Below are 21,660 nucleotides of genomic sequence, written 5' to 3'. Positions count from 1 at the left end.
TTAAATCACTACAACCTATCATGGCTCATAGTTGAATAGCCTAATTGTGTCCATATTGCGTTTAATGACATCCTGAAATGGGGTCAATTTCCACAAAGTGGCCACCTTAAAAGATTGTTGATTGAAAAAAATAACCTTTTCAATTACAAAGCAGCATTTTCAAATGACAGCACAGACATAAAAATCCAAGACGCCTGCCTGTTTATGACTTTGGAGTGTTTTGATGGAAAACGGCCTTTTTATTATTGCAGCGACACCCAATTTGTTTCCCCCGGCGAGCTATTGTTGTTTATTCCCATAGCCTTATCTTTTACTTTTGACGCTTTGTCGTTCACGAGGAGTAGGAGAAATACATCGTTAACGCTCAAGCGCCTGTTCATTAATCATTACTGACATGGATATGCAAGCGGGAGATGGATGGCGGGATGCGGATGCGCCGTTAACCCCTTCGACGCACGCAATCGATGAGACTTCCGAGGAAGTTCAGTAACGCACCATCATCCTAAGACTCTGTAATACATTTATTACTGTATTGATATTGATTGGTGCATTTGAAGAAGGCACTGCTATGTGAAACAGAGGTGGGGCTGCGTCTCTAGGCATTGGGATGATAGAATAATGCCACAGTTAATATTATTATCCTTTTTATCTTTTAAACTTTACCTGTGTTGCTCAAAGAGTATGAAATGATACTTTGGTTTATGATGGTTTGAGATAAGTCAGATTTAATCAGAAATTGGACCCGACCGCATTATATTTAGAGGATCGGAATCAGGTGAAAAAAGGTGTATTTAATAGATTGTTAAGTATTGAGTGCTATAAATGACAAAATGATCCCGAGTTATATTGCAAAATACATACATAGTATTGCTGTATACTATATTTATTTTACACTAGTGAAACAAACTTTACAGAACAAAAAGAAAATGTCCAATGAAAAACTGAAAGTTAGAAAAATCTGAATCAAAAGAGCTCAATATATCACATTGGACTATTCTTAATACATAAAAATATTTTGCAAGTTTATGTATTTTGGTGCTAAACAATTGATTTTCAAAAAAATAATTCTAAGAACCCTGGTTATAATGTTGGATAGCTTTTTCAAATTGGAAAAGACGTGGGAATGTACTAATTTTTCTTATTTGAATACATTTCCGAGGTATTGTATTATTAATAGGACGTATCATCCAAATAATCTCCAAATACTTGTTAGATTAAGGATTAGTTACAGTTTTTACATGCAACATATTTTGAGTTATCTGCCTAATTATGAAATAAATTAAATAGATACTTCTAATTTTTAGATTTTAAACTGCATTTTGTGTAAAAAAAAATGTACAGAAAGCAGTTTGGCAAAGACGGAGAGTAGCCATGTTGTGTGAAGTTACCCCGGAGCGGTTGTGCTGTCGGGTGCAAGCTAGAAGACATCCGAAGTGGGTCGGAGGACGGCAAGAGTGGGAGCAGTGCCCTGCTGGGACTTACAGTCTGGTGTGTCTATGTATGTGTGTGTGTAGGTAATGGACAGACGGGGGGGATTGAAAAACAAAGAGGGTTGCCTGCGGTGTGTCACAAAAGGACATGTTGCCATTCTTTCTGCTGTTAGGAAACAATTAGTCTTCCTTCAATTTATGAGTATGTCTGCCATAACTAATCAACACCTATTGTAATTTTTCTACATAAAGGTGCACTTGACGATCGAATTCACCTAGCAACTTTTACGAGAAAAGTACTTATATAAATTGCAGGGTAGCGGCTTATAGTGCAAAAACCATGGTAAAGTATTTTGATGAATTATCTTGATTGTTGTTGACCTAAAAATGGACTAAATCCTGTTTTTAGTAGCTTTTTTTTAAATTGTTGAATGTAAGTTAAATGAATATAAAACAAACAAAAAATCAAATGTTTTCTGCTTCAATTACATAGTTTTAGGGGTCAAATATTATGTATACTATAAAAATAGGATTTGAAGATATTTTCTCTAATGCCACAGAATTTATCATAAGAAAAATACTTTAAAAACGTCCCTTTTCCATTATTTTAGTGAAGTTATTGGATTAAAGTATGTACAATGCCAAAGCTGAATAACTCAATAAACATGTAAACTATGAGCAGTAAAAAGGTTTCTAAAGTGAAGACCCTGCTTCATGAAAGATTAGATTACATAGAAAATTCAAAACTGTAGTACTAAGAAAATAAAATTCTTATTTGTCTCCTAAGTTACAGATGTAATAGAATATTTAGATATACAACACTACTATAAACTGCTATGTTTAATTATGGACAACCAATAATGTTTTGGGTTTTCAAGTGTTAACTCTTTAACTCCTACTAATGGCAACAGCCCAATTCAACAGGGAGGTCTGGCAAGAATTATTCACTGCCAAGATCTCCCAGACTATCAACGTCAACAAAGAAGTGAAACCTTAACTCAAGGCACCTTTTTGCCCCAGATTTTACAGAGCAACCTCCAAATAACTACTTGCTCAATCACTGCAAAAAAAGAGCTATTGAATGAAGAACTGCTTGAAAATTGGACACCAGCTTTCAAACTGTGTGTGGAAAAATCATTACAGCAGGCCAGTATACGCCAAGCCCGGCAAGCTCACTTGTTATTGCGCCATTAATAACTTTTTTTGTGCTGCCAAGCAGACATCATCTGCAGGCTTCACTCGAGGGAGTCGGGAGTTGCTAAATTAAAAACATCAGGGTTACTTTTTCACAACTTTGACTTTACTAGGATTGTCCGAAAAAGACAGGGTCATTGTGTCCAATCTGGCCATCTTTTTTTGGTCTGTCAATTTTCAGATCTGGGTTTTTTTCTTCTTAAATGAATTATTTAACAATTTCAACACAGCAGGGCAGAGGAACTACATGTTAACTATACAAAGTAGAATACGGCCTTGGACTTTAAGACAAAAAAACGAATTATTTTCATTCCGAAGTAAGGGAACTTAGTGACGCAAGACTGCCGCACTGGCAGGCTTCCTCACGCTATAGTCGAAATTCTGCTGACACGTCATATGCTCCGCAAAAAAAATAAAGAAATAAATAAAAATCTGCAACTCGAGTGCTTTACACAGCAGAAACAGACGGTAAATCGGGAGGAGGGTAGAGAAAGGATGGGGGGGAAGGGGGCATTGTCGGTGATGCTTTTATTGTGCATTCCAACCACATTCCATGACTTGTTAATCCCTGATGCGGTGACGGCTAAAAGACTCACGCAATTGAAGGAAGAAGTGGAGCGTTTTCGAAGAAGTCCATACATCGGAGACAACTTCATTCAGTTGTAAAAGAATCCGTTGTTATATTTAAATCTTTGTTGGAGATTAACTCGCTGATGTAAGGCCATGTAAACATGTTCGAAAACTATTTTGTTATAAGGAGAAGCGCCACCTAGCGTCTGCACATAGTCTAATCGTGATGTATTGTTGTCTTTCGTAGGCACAATCGGAAATCGGACTGGAGCTCATTTTCAAATCTGGTTTTGAAATCTATTTGTTTTCCAATTTAGCAGCGATAGCAAAAATCAGAAAGAAATACTAGGTTAGTAAGATGAATTTGACGGATTGCGTAAATAACGTTATTAGCTTTTTTACATTCTCTGCGTAAGATTCTATTAACATATTTAAATGATCAGAGATAACGGTAGACAAATGAACAAATTTGTAGCAATATCAGCCAATAAGTTGAAAAGCAAAATTTCCGTTTTGTTTGGTTACGATAAAACAGTCGCTACGGAAACGAAGCAAGTAAGCCGACATGTGAAGGAAAGCGAAAGGCGGCTTTCATGTCAAGGCGTGAGGGGTGGCACAACGTGTTCATCTGTGAAATTGGATAAAATTTATAAGTTGCTTGGCAAATGGAATTAAATTGTATTGGCTGCACTTGAAAAAGGGGCTGAAAGGAACGGATATGCGTGTTACTCTATTAAAAGAAGCCCACCGTCAAAATACAGTCAGACAGTATATTTCAACCAACATGAGGGAGGTTCAAATGTCAAATTTAAGAGACACTGCGTGGGACGCAAAATGTACACAATGTAAACACATGCCCTTTGTCTACAGTTTCTGTCTCGCCTACGTTCAGGTAGCGTTAAGAAAAAAGGCAGACGTAAGCAACCAAATGTTATGAACTTCAAACTCAGGGGCACGCGAGCTGATCATTTCAAATAAAAACAAGAATAACACAATTCTTGTAAGACAAATGAATAGTTGTTTGGAAGCAATTTTGCAAAAGTACAACAACAAAAATTGAATCTGATAGACTCATCGGGAAAAAATGACTTCTGTAGTTATGTACTACTAATACTATCAACTCTAATACTCTTATGATCGCTGCCATTCCTCCTCTTCCAAAACAATTGGACATCTATTGACAAAAATGGTAGCAGACAAACTCCCAAAACTGACGTGAACTTTCTGCCACTTTCTGATCTATTCGTACGAATCTGGTGCAAACTCTTAAATCTGATTTTTACTTACAACATCGACAAAAAAAATCCGAGCACTACTCACAGGTAACATTTTTTTCGCATTTTTTAGTCGTACCCTTAAACTTACCATAAAATTGTGGAATTTTACGATTTCGCTTGTATAAGATGCTCCCCTATTCACAACTTTAGTACAAGTGTATTACTTTAAAGGGAGAATCAGTACAACGAGAAGTGTGTCTGAAGCGGACTAGATTTCACCAAGTCTATAGGTGCAATAATAGAATGAGATGCACATTACGTATCAAGGCTGATATTTTAATTATCTACTACAAGACTATTCTCTATTTTGAAATAAATGACCGTATGGACCACATTGTCTTGCGTTATGGCGTTTCGTCTTCGTCACATTGCAGTTTCGTTAATGTGAAGTATACTTATGCGCATATAAGCCGTAGCCTTGATTCAGTCAACATTATTTTAGTTACAAATATATGCGCGAAAATAGGTTAAATGGTTTACACGTGCAACACTGTCACATAAAGTTTAGTTTCAACATTCCACTACAACACCCCCGAAAAACCATCTAATTATCAAATTAGCATCGATCACATTACCGCAGAGGTACAAATATCTCCAAGGCAAAAAAACATGGCATTAGCAAAAGAAGATTAGTCATTTTTTTTTGCTTCTGCAGTCCCTCTAATCAATCCAGAGGATAATAACTGTGCCTCAACATTTTTGTCTATAATTATTCCACTTCTAGTCGTTGCAATAATTCCACGGCGTAAACAAGCGGCAAATCCGACACCCTCCATGCATTTTCCCCCCTTTTTTCCTTTTGCGATGGCTGGCTTTGTAATGAGCTAAAGTAATTAAGCGGTGCCACCCGGGGGTAAAAGGTGCGCGTGGTACATTCTAAGCTAGTCCGAATGAATCTAATAATGAAATCACATACGGTCCGTATGTAGCTCTCTTGTGGCTGTCAATTGAATATTCCAAATAGGCACATTTACACAGAGAACACTTTATGTAATAACACTTAATGAAAACAGCCAAAATTGTATAAGAAATATGACAACAAAAATATCAAACAGTGTTCTATAATACACTTGCTGTGATGTTTTTTTTTTTTTAAATGGTACTTATCTATGTCACTGGTAATATCAACATTTACTTAAGATGAGTGCCTCCACTAAAAATAAGGTTATGTCTGCTTAATGTTAAAGGGGAAAACATTATAAATATTGTAAATGCCAGGAATGTGATTCAGCCTTGACTATGTTCATAATCAGCAATCACCTGTCAACTTATATGTTTTTCCCATATTTTATATGTTTTTTTTGCTTCAAATTGTGCACGCCGTATAAGAACTTGCGGTAAGAGAATGAATTAAATTCATATTTCAAAGTACTTTGTGTTTATATACGTGTATTCAACTTTAGTGTACACAACCTCCATTCGAAATTTGGCTATTTTCACATCGCCTTCTAAAAAAAACTGTACGTTTTTAATAATACACCACTTGAGCATGATTTAGGCATTCGGTTCAGTATGTATGTTTTATCGGCATAATTCACTCGAGTCAAGGTGCTAATGTTATTACGTTTTTGCTCCCCCGGCAGTCTTAAGGATGAACCATTCCGCCCGTGCCCCATTGCTGTAAATTAATAGCAACAAGGGCGAGGCATTAGGATGCAAATGAAAACACTGTCAAACGGCGTTTTCATTCCGAGGCAAAATGCCGGGTAGGTTTTACTCGGTGGCCTTTTACGAGCCTCTCATCAGTGTTGAATTTTTATTTTTTTATGCCTCCAGTCGTGTCTGCGTCTTGATAAAGACGTTCAGCTCGTTTACACGTGTACTCCGCTGAACAAATATTGACTCATTTTACAGTAATTGTTTTTTTTCCCCCCATTTCACACCGAAATGTGCAAATGTCTCTCGCTCTCCCACACTATGGCGGAGATACTTCTCCAAAACGACGGCATCTGCTAACTTTGCCGTTTAATTTCCCTCCCTGGCGATAACAGAGTGTTTCTGGCGTACGCAGATGGACGTCGGCATTAAACTGTGAACGAGACGCGTTGGTTTTATGGCATGGGATGCGATTAGGCAAAAATATAAATAAATAAATGAAAGAGGGCTCATTAGGAGACGAGATTGTCTCATTGGAAGGGTAATAAATAAAAAGGGGCATCACACCATAGACTGGAGTAACTCTTAGCAAGATGGCAACCATATGTGAGTTGGCAGAGCAAAATTCGTTGAACAGATTTTAGGGTAAAAAGCAATAAAGGTTCACGAGTTGAAACTTTGCAGGATTTAAACTTTCCTCTAATAAACCTTTGTTAAGCACAGTATTAAGTCAAAGTTCTATAATAATTAAATAAACCTCACATGTTGCCAAAATTGTTTTTTGCTTATTTCCCTAGTTTAGTTGTGAATTTAAATTAGGTAAAAAAAATTAATAAACATCTTCTGATTGCCTTATATTAACCCAGCAGTACATTGTGGAAGATTAAATCAATATTCATAAAACAATGTGTGACTCTTTTCATAAACAGACTTACCTTACAGTTAAAAAAAACAATTTAACTAAAAATATTAAAGACACAAGTCAGCCTACAAATGCGAGGCAATGAATTAAATGATGAAATAACGCGAGCGATGGCCAAATTAATGAGTATATCAATAACGGTTAAAGATTGCAATTAATTAATGTCATTGATCTCTATATTATTTTTTTAAATTGAAATGGAATACATTAAAGTCAACAAAAAATGAACTTACCCAAGTATGTACTGACTTTCTGTGCAAGATTTGGTGGTTGTCACTTTTAAAATAGATGTCACATTGACTCCTTTCGCTTTGCTTGATCCCATTTTTCTGCAAAGATGTAAAACACAAAAAAACTGCCTTAGGAAGAAGAAAAAAGGTACCCTCTTTAAAAATTAGGTTTTGGTTATTTCATGACATGAGTAAACTAGCTCCCGCAACTGGTAAGGATGGTAGAGCCATCGCTATGGCAACCCGCTTTTTCCCCGTCATATCTTTAATGAAAAGGTAATGAGAGAAACATAACAGTCCCAACTTCATTACAGCAGTAAAGATTGGCAATAAAAAAGTCAATTAGCGTGTCCGTCATGTGCTGTGGCTGCAGGAAAAGGAACTCAAGCTTTTCTTCTGCCTGCTCATTAAAGACCAATACGTCCTTTTAAATAAAAGAAAAAAAATCTCACTTTTTAACTCTCCCGACAAACGCCTCATAATATAAGGTACACCTGCTTTTACAAAACTAATACCTCTCTTGTAATTTATGCTTTAATTGGACCGCTGTCCCTACCTCAAATAAACGGCAAGCATTCAAGCCCACCTCATTACAGCAGCACCTGTAACAATCGTCTGATGGGGTCTTGCTGGCAGAGTATCAAAGTGGTCAAAGAGACCCTGTTTGCCCCGCCCACCCAACGCATTTCCCATGGATAATTAGGCTGATCATTTATTTTATAGCTGAAACACTCCTTGTTAGTGTTTTAATTACAATATATATGTATGTGTATGTATATGTATATATGTATGTGTATGTATATGTATATATGTATGTGTATGTATGTGTATGTGTATGTATATGTATATATGTGTGTATGTATATGTATATATGTATGTATATGTATATATGTATGTATATGAATATATGTATGTGTATGTATATAAATATATGTATGTGTATGTATATGTACATATGTGTGTATGTATATATGTGTGTACACATACATATATCAATACATACATATTTGTGAATTGCACTGTAATATTTTCAGATTTTTCAGTTTATTTTAATACAAAAGTTTTTGTGGGAGGCTTAATTTAATGGCATTTCCATTCTTTTCAATTATTAAAAACAAAACAAAAAACAAACACCCAGCTCCAAAACGTTCACTTTCGCTGACTACCATTCAGAGTCAAAATCGATTCAACATTTATCACCGACAATGGCATTAAATAAGTTTTGAATACATTCTCACCTCAGAAACATTCACATCCAATGAAACATGATCTGGCACTGCCAACCCTGGCTGCCAAAATAAATTGGGTACCCATCCCGAATATAATACTCAATAAATTACGATCAAACTCTCATCTCTCGGTGTCAATGGCAGAGAGAATGAGTTAAGACCTGAGCTTTTTTTCTGGACCACATCATCAAACTCAGAGTTAAATGAACTCTGAAATTGATCAAATCTCAAAGCATTTCACCCCGTCACAGAGTATAAGTGCATCTTGGCCTCGTCAGGCTAACCCAAATGAAAAAACAAGTCCGTAATTACAAGTCGTCCCCGGGGATCGACCATCAAACACTGCAATGAGGAATCCCAATCACAGAGATGTAATTAACCATTGTGTAGTCTCATGCATTATGTAGCATTTAGCCGCTTGGTAAGTAGCTAATAAACACGACGTGCGCTTCCCCCACGGTCCTCGCCGTGGCGGAGGCGGTTGCTAATTGGTCTCAGCGTCTCCTGCCCCACCTCACCATGAACTTTGACCCCTGGCACAAACACAGGGGTTTCGACTGTGTCACTTTGAGTGGCAGCTGTGAGTCGGGGGGTGTGAGGGTTGCCACGCATGGTCGCACATGTGAGAAGCGCTGTCAAGAACACAAACTAAGTCGCGAGTTTTTGTCAGTCGTCGTTTTTTTTTTTTTTGGAAATAGGCATATGGCGTTCTAAAATGTCTGTGAAAAAAATCCTTCCAGGCGTTCCAGGCCTCCCACAAATGGAAAATGTCATGTCACAAATTTGCATGGTGTGATGAAATAGTACTGCAATGGGTATAGTACTTTTATTTGTTTGATTCTTGGAGACTGTCGTCGCGCTTGCCAGTTTAATCAGCCCTACAGGGAGCTTTTTATTTTTGAAGCATTTCACCTTAAAGCATAGTTGATTTTTTTTTTTGGTAGACCAAAGGGTTAATAGTCAAGTGAATGTTAATTCTTCAATGGTCTCACTCATTTTTAAGCACTGGAATGTTTGTGGTTTAGGCTTTGCATTTTCACCGATGGCTGGATTTGCTGTTTTTTTAACCTACTTTATTTGAAAGAATAGTAATTTGGCAGAAAAATTAGCTGATTTTAACAATTCACTAATAATTGGCGAGATGTATTTGTATTTTGTATTTTTAAGTTGACCCATTTTGTTAATAAAAACTCCATTTTGTTAATAAAAACTAATTACAAACAATGTTTTAGATGATTCAGAAAAAAAACTTTGATGTGATGAATTCAAACAGTATCTATTATTTCCCTCGCTGTGGGAAATTAAATGCACTATAATAAAGCATAAGAAATTGTGAAAAACAATTTTTGAAAGATAATGATTAAGTTTTAGATTCAGCAGTAGCGACCTGTCATAAATCAGCAGATAAACTTTACTAAAAAATGTATTTTTCCACCCCAGAATAATCTTTTGTTTTGATTGTTAGTGTTTATCTTATATCTTTAAAAACTATTAATCTGCAAACTTTAACTCATGCCTTCTCAGATGTATAAGATCAATACCAAAAATAATAATAATAATGTCACGAATAAACTCTCACTTCAGAAACTTTCACATGCAGTTAGCCAATAATAATAATAGGTCACAAATAAACTGTTACTTCAGAAACTTTCACCTGCAATTAGTATTTGCAGCACCGACCCACTTGTTGAATTCAGTGATACAAATGAGTTGGTTATTTAAACCATGTGACTGACCATTAATCCACTTCAAGAAAATGTTAAAGTCGAAACCAGTCAGTACAATCAGTAAGCATTCGCATACGAGAATTTTATAAGGGATTTATACTCTTCCTCAGTCACATGTAGGTCATGCGTATTGTTACAGGATGCTTAAAAGTTCTTAACCTCCTTCTCCAATTTTTTTTGTTTGATCTAAAAAGAGAATTTCTCAAAGTGGCGGGCAGGGAGAAGCTGAAAAGCCGTGTGACAGAGCGCTGCGAAATGCGGAGAGACGTCGCCACATCGCCGGGCCTCGCTCATGCCAGGCATCTTGTTATGTGCGGGAGATTAATGTTGCGTCAGTCACATTCTTTGTGCAAAAAAAGGCTCACCCCAAATCTGGCGGCATGGCAAAATGACGGCGAGGAGACAAAATAGGAGTGCAGCATTCTGCCACGGAATGCTAAATGTTTTTGACGTGCGTGGTGTCCCGCTGTTTTTACGCCAGTCGAAGTTGGCTTGCTGTCGGTGGCGTCATTAAAGCTGCTCGTGGGCAGGACGTGGTTTGGGTTTGCAGCCACCTCGAATAAGGCATTTGGATTTTTTTTATTATTATTTTTTGACAGGGCTTTGCTCAAGGGCATGACACATTTCTAAGGGGCTTTTGGATCTCTTGGCCTGATAATTCCTTCAATTATTCAATGCTTTACTGGCAGATGAAGTGAGGTCATGAATAAGGAAAAATCTTGGGGCGGTTATAAATGCTACTTTCATCAATTTTCTTGGAATGGACTGTGGCCTTTCTTGTTTGAACTTGGGTCAAGTGATTTAGAAGGATTTTCTGAAGAACAGTAAACTTTTATTAACTATAGAGTGCACCTGTCAATAATGCATAGGTGTCCATATTTTGAAGATTTACATTGAAATATGTCAAAAGATAGAAAATGATTTATAATAAATCACTTTATTAAACTAATAGGTATCAAAATGCCAAGTTGTGCCAATTTTAAGATGCCAGGCAAACTCTTTCTGGTGTTTTTATGCCAGTTTGAAAACCGCAAAAAAATCACTTAACTTTGAAAACCAAGTCACTACAACTACAAAGTGTCAATGTCAATATAACACTAAGCAAATGGAAGGAAATGTGTTATAAAATCAAGATTCTAGTTAGTTTACAAATTAGCTCTTCTGCAAGGTTGAAAAAGAAAGACTAAAATTGTGACTAAATATGTAAATAAAAAAAATGGTACTTACAGGACTCCTTCAAAAGAAATCTCTTCACTAATCCGCCTTAATGAACAGATATCCCTAAGTTTGTTGCTTTGTTTTATCCCTATCCTCATTAACATTGTCCATGAATACTACATTGTCTCTTTGAGTGAAATGGAGATGAATCCAGCAGCCGCCTTTCATGTGCCTGCTAGAAACGAAAGGTGCACCTGTCTGGTAGCATGAGAGGATCTCGCAGACACAGGAGCATGTGCGCTCTTTGGCCATACTTCCCTCTTTCCCTGCACTCTGCTCATGCAGACAAACAAACCTCAGACAAATACATCTTTGTTGGGGACCTACTGCATAATAATGAAGCTCATGAGTGCCAGTCTAGCCGTGACAATGGTTAGGACAATGCACAAAAGATTAGTATGTATACATTCAACCTGGTAATTGTGCTTTGATTTAATACTACTCATTCTTTTAGAGCCACTGACAAGACAGCAGTAGATGTCCATTGCGATAAAAGGGTTGGCAGTGAACGTTTTTGAGGTGAGAGTTTATTCTCTACTTCTTGATAGGCATTCTATGCATTTGTACCATTCTGAAATGTCAACATTGTAACATAATAATGTGTTAAGTGAATACAGTTCAAATTGCTTTGGTGCTTACTACGGGTGGAGGTTTCCCACTGCTGGACGTTTTGATACTGCAACAAAAGCCCTTTTTAAAATGTTTCTCAATGCATCATTTAGAAAAGGAACATTAAAGTCCTAAAATGTTTTCTGTCAGGTTATATTACGCATCATTTTTTGTACAAGGATGCAAAGAAATGAGGACATTTGCCTTTGTGGATTAGATTTGTCAGTAGGTTGAACTGCTATAACAAATATCACAAGGCAGGGTAGATAATCTCACTCTGACATTTTCCGCCTTTTCTTAAAATTGATTCCTCCTTGCAGGCAGTGATTCACCTCCCACTAGGGGGTCTCCAAAGCTTCCCCCCACTCTAGTTACAAAAACAGCTGAATTAATAAATGTTCCAGGTACATATTGATTACCAAATCAATGTCTCGTTTGTGTAGCGCTGCATCGGCTTGATGAGCTTGAAATGAAAGCGGCCAAAAAGAAAAGCGGGTACTACTTTTTCAATCTCTTTTCATTTAAATTTTACATCACACTCTTATGATTGATGGGGTGAAGAAATCACCCGTTAAAGCGGCAAATGGGTAATTACATTTCCCTTCCATGCTTCAAAGATTGAACTCATTTTGAACCAACAACAAGGCTGTTTTAGTCATCAAAATATGAATAGAACACCTTTAGGGGAATAAGGCTCAAATTCAACTAAATGGAATAAAATACTAAAATAGGAGCTATTTATATGTAATTAATACCTCATCATCTTGTCAGGGTGAGTGCAGAGGGGTGCACGTTGCAGATGTCAAACCAGTGCTGATCCACTTCCTTACGCGGCAACAAGCCATTGCGTGGTAGGAAGGGGCGGCGCCGGCGGTCCCGCCCATTGGCCACCTGCCAGAAGCCACGCCCCTTGATGAGGAAGATGGCGTTGCGTGCATATGAGAAGTAGGCGGCGTCAATGTTGCCGCCAGGGTGGTCACCATTAGCTGCTGGTGGGAACACTTCCCTGATAGGTTTGGGGAAACCTGGTGTTGTACTGCCAGACCCTACGTTAAAGGCATAAACCTGTTGGAAAACAAAACTCTAGTTAATGATTTATTCTTGTTTAAAACAAAAACTTTTTTTGGATTGACAGGGCTTACTAAATTGTTTTTGAAGAAGTAAATCTGCGACTCCTTTCGATTGTATACAGCCGTGTCGATAGGGCCGGAGATTCCTGGGAAACCGTCTGAAATCTTTCTGGGATAGTGGTGGCCCTCAGGGTCCGGTCTGAAGACTCTGTCACTTTCACTATCATACTTCCAGAAGTGAATACCTAAAACACACAAAAGAAATGACACACTAGTAAACAACATAGCAGGAAAGAGTAAAAGCATTGTCAGTGAATTATAATGTGTCAGTGGAAGTTTCTGAAGTGATAGTTTATTCAGAACACACTGGTAGTGAATAATAGGGAATTTTACCTTTAAAAAAGTAAATAGCATCTCGTTTTCGAGACCACACGTGCACATGGGCGTCCACTCCGTCGGCGGGGAGCCCTCGCCAGCCGACCCGCAGTGGGACAGGGTCGCCATAGCGTGTTCGGTTGTTACGGTTTTCGTACAGCCAGTACCAGCCTTCCCTCAGGAAATAAGTGTTGTAGCGTACAACCACCTGGCCGTAGGGAGTTTTCTCTCGGTGAATCCAGTCAAAAACAGTGTCAAACCGACCTGTGCAACCCCCTGCAAGTGATATGGAAACAAGTTTAGGACTGAGAAATCTACTACGGGGGGGGTCAACCCTTGAGATGCTCACCATAAAGGTTCTGGATGGCTTTTCTGTCCATCCAATCCATCTCAAAACTGCCCTCATGAGGAAGATAACTGGGCTGCATAATGGATCCGGCTCGGTAGACGTGAGGCAAACCCAAAACGTGCCCAATCTCGTGAACTGCCACCTGAATATAAGACGACGACCAGGATGTAAGGCCCGCTAAGATCCGAGAACCCTTTGACTCTTACCTTAAGGAGGCTAATACCACTGTCGGCATTGGGGCCAGTGAAATGTTCATCGTCGTCAAAATGAATGTCACCCAGGAACCAGGCGTGAGCAAACTCTTGACCGCTTCCATCAAACTTCTGATTGCAGCCAAGATGTCTTCCTGAATGACATAAAATTTGATCATGCAATGTTCTAAAGGTCTAAAAACCTTGACGCATTCCAAAAACTCAATCAGTACCTGTTCCGAAGCCGAGCCGGATATCAACGTCTTCCAGTGGTGATTGGGTGTCTTCCACGAACTGGAGAGGTGAGACTTCACTCCACATCCTGAAGGCTAGTCTGAAAATGTAGCGCTGCTCCTCGATGGACAGCTGACTGCTGTATCCTTCACCCATCAGTCGCCACTTCAGGACATTCTTGCTAAAGGCGGCATGTCCAATGTCTCCTAGGTCCCTCTTGCGTCTACTTTTGAACACCAAGGAAGCCAAGTGTTTTTTCCTGCGCACTACCTCTAGACTGGGCTGCATTTTTGGCATGCTATTGTCCAGGGATATGGTTTTTGGTGTGAATTCCGAATTGGAATCAGCAGTATTGTTCTCAGAGAGACCATTTACATTTACAGTAACATTTAGAGAGTCTGTTTCAGAGTAGTTACCAATACCAGACATGTCATTTGTTGTATAGTTTTGAATCGTCTCATTAAAAGTGTCCAAATAAGTGCTGTTTTCAACATTCAAGTCTGTACTCTCCTCAAGGTCTGGCTCATGACTGATGGCTTCTTCTGGTTCTTGGTCGATTTCCTTGTCAGGGACGCCACACCTCGGTTTGTTCATGGCGTCTCTAGTGGCGTCATCAAACATGCCTGTCATTGGTAGACCGGACAGTTTTTGGAAGTCTTTAAGTGCTGCAATAAAAGCATGGCTTTCTCCATCTGGAGATGAGCGATCCCTGGAATGGGGAACCGAGGAGCCTTCCTGAATAGTCGCTTGGAGGTCATCAAGGAAGCCATTGTCATAGTCCAGATATTCTTCCTGGTCTCGTGTTTCTTCCCACCTCACTGGCTTCATGAAGCCATATCTGGAGAGGAAAAGCTGGAAAAAAAACATTGAATGACTTGTGTGATCTTGCCAAAATACGATAAGTTTTTTTAACAGTCTACCATTGACGGTGATAGACGAACCAGAGTTGCTTTTAAAATGCATTGTTTTTACATATACAAGATAATAACATCTGCGTATACAACCATTTAGAACCCTAATTTTCCACCTCGGTTCAAATAGACTATCAGCATCAATGAAACATGATAATTCCCAGTTAAAATGGCTGGCAATGACAATAAATGAATTAATTGAAGACAAATTTACCTCTGCTGTGTACGTGTCCATTATGGTCTGTGCTTGCTGGGTGTGAAACATCTGCAAATCCGAATGGTCACGATGGTGGAAAATCTTTTCGCCATTTATCGTCCAAAGAAGTAAAAAAGTGATCAGCTGAATGGAATTCAGCATCGTGGTAGAATGGCTTGTCTCCTGGAAAAAAAGCTTAGCAGTGCAACTTTATACATGTGGCAGGTTTTGTAAGGGGCTGTTCTGCACCTTGTTGCGAAAAGCAAATACCACCCAAGTTTGGAATAGGGCGGACATGTCGTGGGACGCTCTGTCGATTTTGAAAGGACTTTGAAGAAAGCTTACTTTGAAGATTAGCGCAATAAATTTAATTCAACAGACGACAATAAAAAACAAAAAATGTCCTCATAAATAGAATACACACTAATATAGCTTTGTGGTGCAGTGCAAATGTGTAAAACTAAAACAAAAAGAATTTTAAAGATACACTAGATATTTAAGCCTACATTTTTCGGGGTACTTTTGCCCCAGGCAAATTTAGTTTGATAGGTTGTACTAACATCCTATTGAATTAAAAAAAATGTTCATCTTGTATGAAAGATGGTCATTTCAGTGCTTTACTAATTGCCTCCGCCAGGTGTTGCGGCGTGGGTTTCACAGCAGTGCAGCTGACGCTCAAACCCTCTGTTTGCATAGCGTCCCGCGTAGTAGGCCCGATGGCGGCGAACTGCATGTGACATGGTATAAGATAGTTTTAAATTTCGATTTTTATTCTAATGTGCATGTTTGTGATCCCTCCTAGTTTACCTTTATTTGAGTGAGCTGCTCCCCAGCAAGCCTTCGCAAGGCCGACAAGCAGAAGTTTACACCCGAAGGACTGAAGAATGCCATGCAAGCTGGGGGGCCCTAAAGGTGAGAATGTTAAAAAAAATGGAAGGAACGTGTACTACATAAACTTCATTTCCAAACACTATTTCTTGTATATCTACCTGTGCAGCGAAATAGGCATCAAGATTCTTTTCCACATCAGGATGCGGTGTTGTTTGATAGACTGTCAACGTCTCGAGGGGAACATCTAGCAGCACAAAACAGAGGTCATGAAAAGGTTTGACGAACAGCAAACCAGAATACTAAATAGCTATGAATTTCAAATACAGGCTTCTTAACTATATTTAGAGAGGAATGAGTAAAATACAACAATTTTTTTTTACAAATTTTTGACGGGGAGTTTAAAAAATATATATATATTATCATTGTTATTATGTATATTTTATCATTATTATTATGTATTTACTTATTTATTTTTTTATCAATTTTATTTAGGTCAACAATGTTTTTTCTTGTGTCTGTGTTTTCACCATCTTTCTACTGCAACAAAGTTCAGTATGGCATGAATAAAGTTTAATTTAATTTAATCTAAATGACCAGTGATGGAAAATGCACAAAAAAATACTTACTATTGTCCCTCAAAGCCGTAGGCAGGACTTCTCTTTTGATAGACCCGCAGGGAAAGAAAAGTGGTGGGATACTTGTATCTTCTTCTATATGGAGAAATAAACACATTTTTGGGCAATCAATACATTTTCCTTTTACCCCATTCATTTATGACTAAAAATCCTGTCAACTTACTTTCAATGATGACACGTGAGAGAACCTCCGCTGTCCCAGTATCCTCACCAAGGGGGTTCAAGCCAAGATGACGTACTGCAAAGAAGATAACAAAAATGTAGTTTCCTTTTTTCCATTTTCAGTTGATCAGTAATAGTTTATCATTTCCTGCCACCCAGAAGTACACAGATATTACGGACATAAAGAGGCCTTTAGGTTGTTTTAAAAAAAGACAATAAAAGAAGGTGGGACACACTTCAGGAAGGTGCCGCACCTGCTCAGGAACAATTACAAAGTTTCACATCGAGTTGTCACTTGTGCCGACGACAATAACGGCAATTTGCGTGTTTATGTTGGTAGAAACTGACTTTACCTAAGGAAGCCGTTGCTTTGCCCACCACATAAACCGACTTTTTGTTCCACTTGTCTTTGGTTGAGTGCTCCCATTCTGTGGAAAATGACATCAATGTTATTAAGTTCATTCTCAATGTTAGTATGTTTATTTATCTTTACAATTTGAAATAGATCCTCCTGATTGTCTCACCTTCTCTTCTGTCGCTCAAGCAAATCTTCACAGCTTCCACCGCTCTTGGGCTCGTAAAGATGAGGCCACCATGTTTGTCCGGTTGGAAAAGCTTTGTGGAAATCAAGTGTTTTAAATTAAGAAATAAAATAACACCAAAATGGGCAAAGATGATGGTACCTTTTCTGTCAGGGTCTCAAGTGAGACAAATTTAAAAGAAAGAACAGGCAGAAGGGTTGCTTGAAGGCCATGTACTGCCATTTCCTAGGATGTTGGAGGAGAAAATAATGAGATCCGAGGATAAAAATATGATGTTATTATAAAGGTTTATACTATATTTGATTTCTACTACCTGAATGTAAGGATCAGGGGAATGGTCTCCCTCTCTTGGCTCTTTCAGAAGTAGCACATGCATCTTGATTTAAGGCTGCAGAAATTATATATTTAGTAAATCATTTAATGATTGGTGCAAGAGTAAAGAAATGGGATATGGTTAAAGCTCTCATAAAGTGAAGTGAAGATGAAGTAGGGCGTGAATTCATACAAAACAAAGCAACACCCAAAAACTGTGAGCCTGCTGATAAGGACATTGCAAATGTTTGTTTGAATGTAGCATTTTACACGTGCTTGATCACTTAGTGATTTCTTTGTAATGTTATAAAAATCGATCAGAAGAATCTACTTACTTAAATGACCTGTAACGTAGTAACATGACGTTTGATTAACACCATTGTCGTAATGTTATATTTTGACATCTTCAGAACATTGTAGCGTGTACAATAGCGATCTAGACCAGTGACTGAAAATCATGAGGGGAACAGAATATTTTCTAACTCGATTAGAAATAAAACATGAAATAAAAATCATATTAACGATCAGGTGTCCATTAAAACAAACAAATTATATTATCTTTGAAACCAGATCAAATACAAAGCCAAAAATAACGAATATACATACAAACTAACATATTTTACACCCCTTGAGAATTAGTTCATTCCATACCACGTATTTTGACTACGGAAAATCAGCAGGACCAAAAATATTATCATTTTAAATGTGTACTGTTAGTATTTAAAAGAAAAAAACATAGTCATACATTTTATTTAAGTATGAGAGGATTTTTTACATTTGATTTCCTAAAATTAGGAAATAATCATAGTGTATTAGAAACAAAAGTTACACGCCAAAATGACGTCTTACCCGTTACCAGTTACCAGTTACCATGAGCGCCTCCGTCACGCCCACTTTTAGTGACTCTGGTTGAACGATCTCTGTGCACGTTTGCAGCATGGCTTCGTCGGCTAAAAAGAGAGCAGTTGGTTTGGGAGAAAACCCTCAGGAAAGTGATGACAGCTCGGAGGAGAGTTTAGGGGAAGACGATGATTCCACTGGAGAGGACAGTGAGGCATCCGATGAGATTAACGAGGTGATGATGTGATTTAAACGAGGGGCTGCATGTTTGGCTTTGGTAGCTTCTTAACGTTAGCACAGCTGCCGGTGAATGTAAATAAAGTTCAACAAAATCTAATTCAATTCCCATTTAGGAAGTTACGGTGGACTTTGAAGCGCACGCAGTTTCGCACAATGACTACAATGGCATCAAGAAACTTTTACAACAGGTTAGTTGTTGCATTGGGATCAAGGCAGCAGACGTTGGCGGTATCGTGGTCAAATGAGCTGAAGATCAAAATAGTCTGCACGATTAGTCTAAGCATTACGGTAACTGCATTCAAAACAGAAGGATGCCTTTTGTGATACTGTAAATAAAGATATTTTCATAATTTTTAGACCAGATGTGTCAATCCTAGAAGTGCACACACTCAAAATTATGCAATTTCACAGATTAAATTTGGAGAAAATTTGCAAATAAAGTTGCTGCATGCATGCATACTCATGGTTGCACTTCCCATATTTGTGGTCCTGGGGATTCAAGATCTTTCCATCATTCCCAGTCTAGGTGAGTCAGTCCTAGTAGGTTGACCTCCATCACATCTAAGTGGGCGGACTATTTTGAGCGCCACTCATTTGACCACTGACCGACCATTGCACTACTTCATTTTTACTAGTCCGAAGTTTTCCGCGTGTGTTTTGACATGTTGATGGTTTATTTCTTTCCAAGTTGTTTCTCAAAGCGCATGTCAACACATCCGAGATGACTGACATCATCATTCAGCAGAACCAAGTGGGAAGTGTTATCAAGGTCAGATACTGGTGCTTCACTTTTCCCATCCATCTATTTACAAATGAGAATATCTTTCTTAATATATATATCTTCTGATTTGTATCTGTAAGCAAGCAGAGGTGCCCGAAGATAGTGATGACGACGACCCGGATGAAGTGTTCGGTTTCATTACCATGATAAACCTAACTGAACGAAAGGTAAAGCAACCACCTTCCGCCATCAAAATCTCCTATTGATATACTTATCGTCCTTCCGTTATGAATAGGGTGTCGAGTGTGTGGACCAGGTGAAAGAACTGATCCTGGAGCACTGCGAAAAGAACTTGGGACACGTTGCTTGCGAACAGCTGGAGAAGACGCTCAGTAACACCAACAAGCCCGTTGGTCTCCTGCTCAGCGAGCGTTTTATCAACGTGCCGCCACAGATCGCTCTGCCCCTACACAAGCAGCTACAGTAAGTAGCTCCAGCTGGTAAAAAAAATGAATCATCAGAATTGTTTTTATAATGACTTTTTTTTTTGTTTTTGCTAAAGGGAAGAAATATCCGAAGCCGAACGGACAAACACGCCCGTCGGGAAGTATCATTACTTCTTGATGATTAGTAAGACGTGTAAAGAAGCCAAAGGCAACACCAATCCAGATGAATACATGTTCATGAAGGCAGAAGAGGAGTTCTTCTATGAGGTAATGAAATACCGTATTGATTCGAATATAAGATGATGTTTTTTTGCATTAAAATAAGACGGAAAGTGTCGATTGATTTAAAATTGGGGTCTAGACATTGTAGAAATCTGTCTAGATTATAATTCTCCTAAATCAGGGGTAGGGTACCTATGGCTCGGGAGCCATATGTGGCTCTTTTGATGGGTGTATATGGCTCTCCGAATTTTTAAAATCATATTTTTTCTTCATTAGACTTCTGCATGCATTGTCTCATTGATACTCATTGATTAGCAACAGTGAAATAATGTTCTCAAAATAATTCAAACTTTTTTTTTTTTACTTTTAAAGTGGTGAAATTAATAATAAATGCTCACATTTTCATGTATTTTTACTTTTAAATTCTGAGTATGCCTCTCAAGGAATAATGTTTAATGCTTAATTGTTTATGGCTCTGTCCGAGGTGCTGAAATTAAGTTGATGCAGTTATTGCAATTTTGTTGTTTTATCACAGTAGATTGGTTCATTTACATTTCAAACACAGAAATTTGATTATGATTGCACTTTAGTTTCCATATTTAAATAATCAGATATATGAGTTTCCATTAGAGTTGAATGAGGCAAAATAACATGTTTTTTTTTTCTAGAATATATTGTTATTATTTGTTTCCGTCTTAAAAAAGAGGGTATCATCTTATATTCGAGCCAATACAGTAACCACTTGAAAAATATGCCACCTGTTAACCTTTAAATTTCTCTTCCACAGCACGCCGTCACCAAGTTTCACTTCTCGGTGCAGGAGGATGCCGACTCGTGTCTGAGCGGCCGCTGGTCCTTCGACGACGTTCCCATGAAGCCGTTTCGCACCGTCATGTTGATCCCGGTAGACCAGATGCCTGCCATCATGGAAAAACTGAAAGAATATCTCACTATGTGATTATTGGTCGTGTGACCGAATAAACCACATGCAGAATTTGATTATGGAAAGATGAACAGTATTGTAAAAGATTACAATTTATTTTAAATTAAATGTGCTTTGTGCTTTTACATATTCTACTACAAACTTGCTCATTCTCTTCCATTGACAGTAATAGATATCTAATTTTAAAGTGAGAGGGTTGTTAAAAGGGATTTAAAAAATAAATAAAATGGCAGTTTCATTACCAGATGAGGAACGAAATATTACTGGATTGACTTTGTGGTACTATGCATTTAAAAATCTTGTACATACATACAATGATTTTAAAACTTTTTAAACTTAGACCATCAAACCGGTTTAGCTCCAGTTCATCTCCAAAAGCTGACTTGACCAAACCCATGTTTCCATTAATAGTTGAGTTATTATTTTTTTTCTTAAAGA

The 21,660-nt window shown here is 38.0% G+C and overlaps 3 protein-coding genes across 4 annotated transcripts in view; 1 reads left to right on the top strand and 2 right to left on the bottom strand.

Annotated features, from left to right (window-relative positions):
• The window catches only part of LOC144211240 (C-terminal-binding protein 2), a 60,579-nt gene extending 53,263 nt beyond the window's left edge, over window positions 1-7,316 (bottom strand). Inside the window, exon 1 of one of the 2 annotated variants that reach the window (XM_077738310.1) lies at window positions 7,223-7,316. The gene's annotated coding sequence lies outside the window, so the exon portion shown is untranslated. The remainder of the gene's footprint in view (window positions 1-7,222) is intronic. The other variant, XM_077738312.1, reaches the window with a different exon arrangement.
• A 5,441-nt stretch (window positions 7,317-12,757) lies between these two features.
• On the bottom strand, window positions 12,758-18,463 carry LOC144211248 (matrix metallopeptidase-21-like). The gene is made up of 16 exons (XM_077738327.1): window positions 18,146-18,463; window positions 17,812-17,886; window positions 17,640-17,723; window positions 17,481-17,571; window positions 17,310-17,384; window positions 16,958-17,032; window positions 16,786-16,869; window positions 16,318-16,403; window positions 16,164-16,234; window positions 16,010-16,060; window positions 14,221-15,059; window positions 14,003-14,142; window positions 13,797-13,938; window positions 13,466-13,723; window positions 13,145-13,317; window positions 12,758-13,067 (listed from the first exon to the last, which is right to left on the bottom strand). The coding sequence occupies exons 2-16, from the start codon at window positions 17,872-17,874 to the stop codon at window positions 12,762-12,764; spliced, it is 2,538 nt and encodes an 845-aa protein (XP_077594453.1). The 5' UTR covers window positions 17,875-17,886; window positions 18,146-18,463; the 3' UTR covers window positions 12,758-12,761.
• Window positions 18,464-18,685: 222 nt separating this feature from the next.
• bccip (BRCA2 and CDKN1A interacting protein) lies at window positions 18,686-21,347 on the top strand. The gene is made up of 7 exons (XM_077738913.1): window positions 18,686-18,885; window positions 19,004-19,078; window positions 19,579-19,659; window positions 19,752-19,838; window positions 19,907-20,094; window positions 20,174-20,324; window positions 21,067-21,347. Exons 1-7 carry the CDS (start codon window positions 18,748-18,750, stop codon window positions 21,235-21,237), a joined length of 891 nt encoding a protein of 296 aa, XP_077595039.1. The 5' UTR covers window positions 18,686-18,747; the 3' UTR covers window positions 21,238-21,347.
• Window positions 21,348-21,660: the final 313 nt, after the last annotated feature.

This window comes from Stigmatopora nigra, chromosome 18 (assembly GCF_051989575.1).
Source record: "Stigmatopora nigra isolate UIUO_SnigA chromosome 18, RoL_Snig_1.1, whole genome shotgun sequence".
Classification (NCBI taxonomy): domain Eukaryota; kingdom Metazoa; phylum Chordata; class Actinopteri; order Syngnathiformes; family Syngnathidae; genus Stigmatopora; species Stigmatopora nigra.
Note: the sequence above shows the minus strand (reverse complement) of the source record. Positions and strands in the feature narration are given on the sequence as shown.

Coding starts and splice junctions, on each gene's coding strand:
- LOC144211248 (XM_077738327.1), bottom strand. CDS start 17,874: ATGCATGTGCTACTTCTGAAAGAGCCAAGAGAGGGAGACCATTCCCCT. Junction 17,033..17,309: donor CAAAGCAACGGCTTCCTTAG/GTAAAGTCAGTT, acceptor TCTTCTTTGCAG/TACGTCATCTTGGCTTGAAC. Junction 16,870..16,957: donor CTCACGTGTCATCATTGAAA/GTAAGTTGACAG, acceptor TTCTCCATATAG/AAGAAGATACAAGTATCCCA.
- bccip (XM_077738913.1), top strand. CDS start 18,748: ATGGCTTCGTCGGCTAAAAAGAGAGCAGTTGGTTTGGGAGAAAACCCT. Junction 18,886..19,003: donor CATCCGATGAGATTAACGAG/GTGATGATGTGA, acceptor ATTCCCATTTAG/GAAGTTACGGTGGACTTTGA. Junction 19,079..19,578: donor TCAAGAAACTTTTACAACAG/GTTAGTTGTTGC, acceptor TTTCTTTCCAAG/TTGTTTCTCAAAGCGCATGT.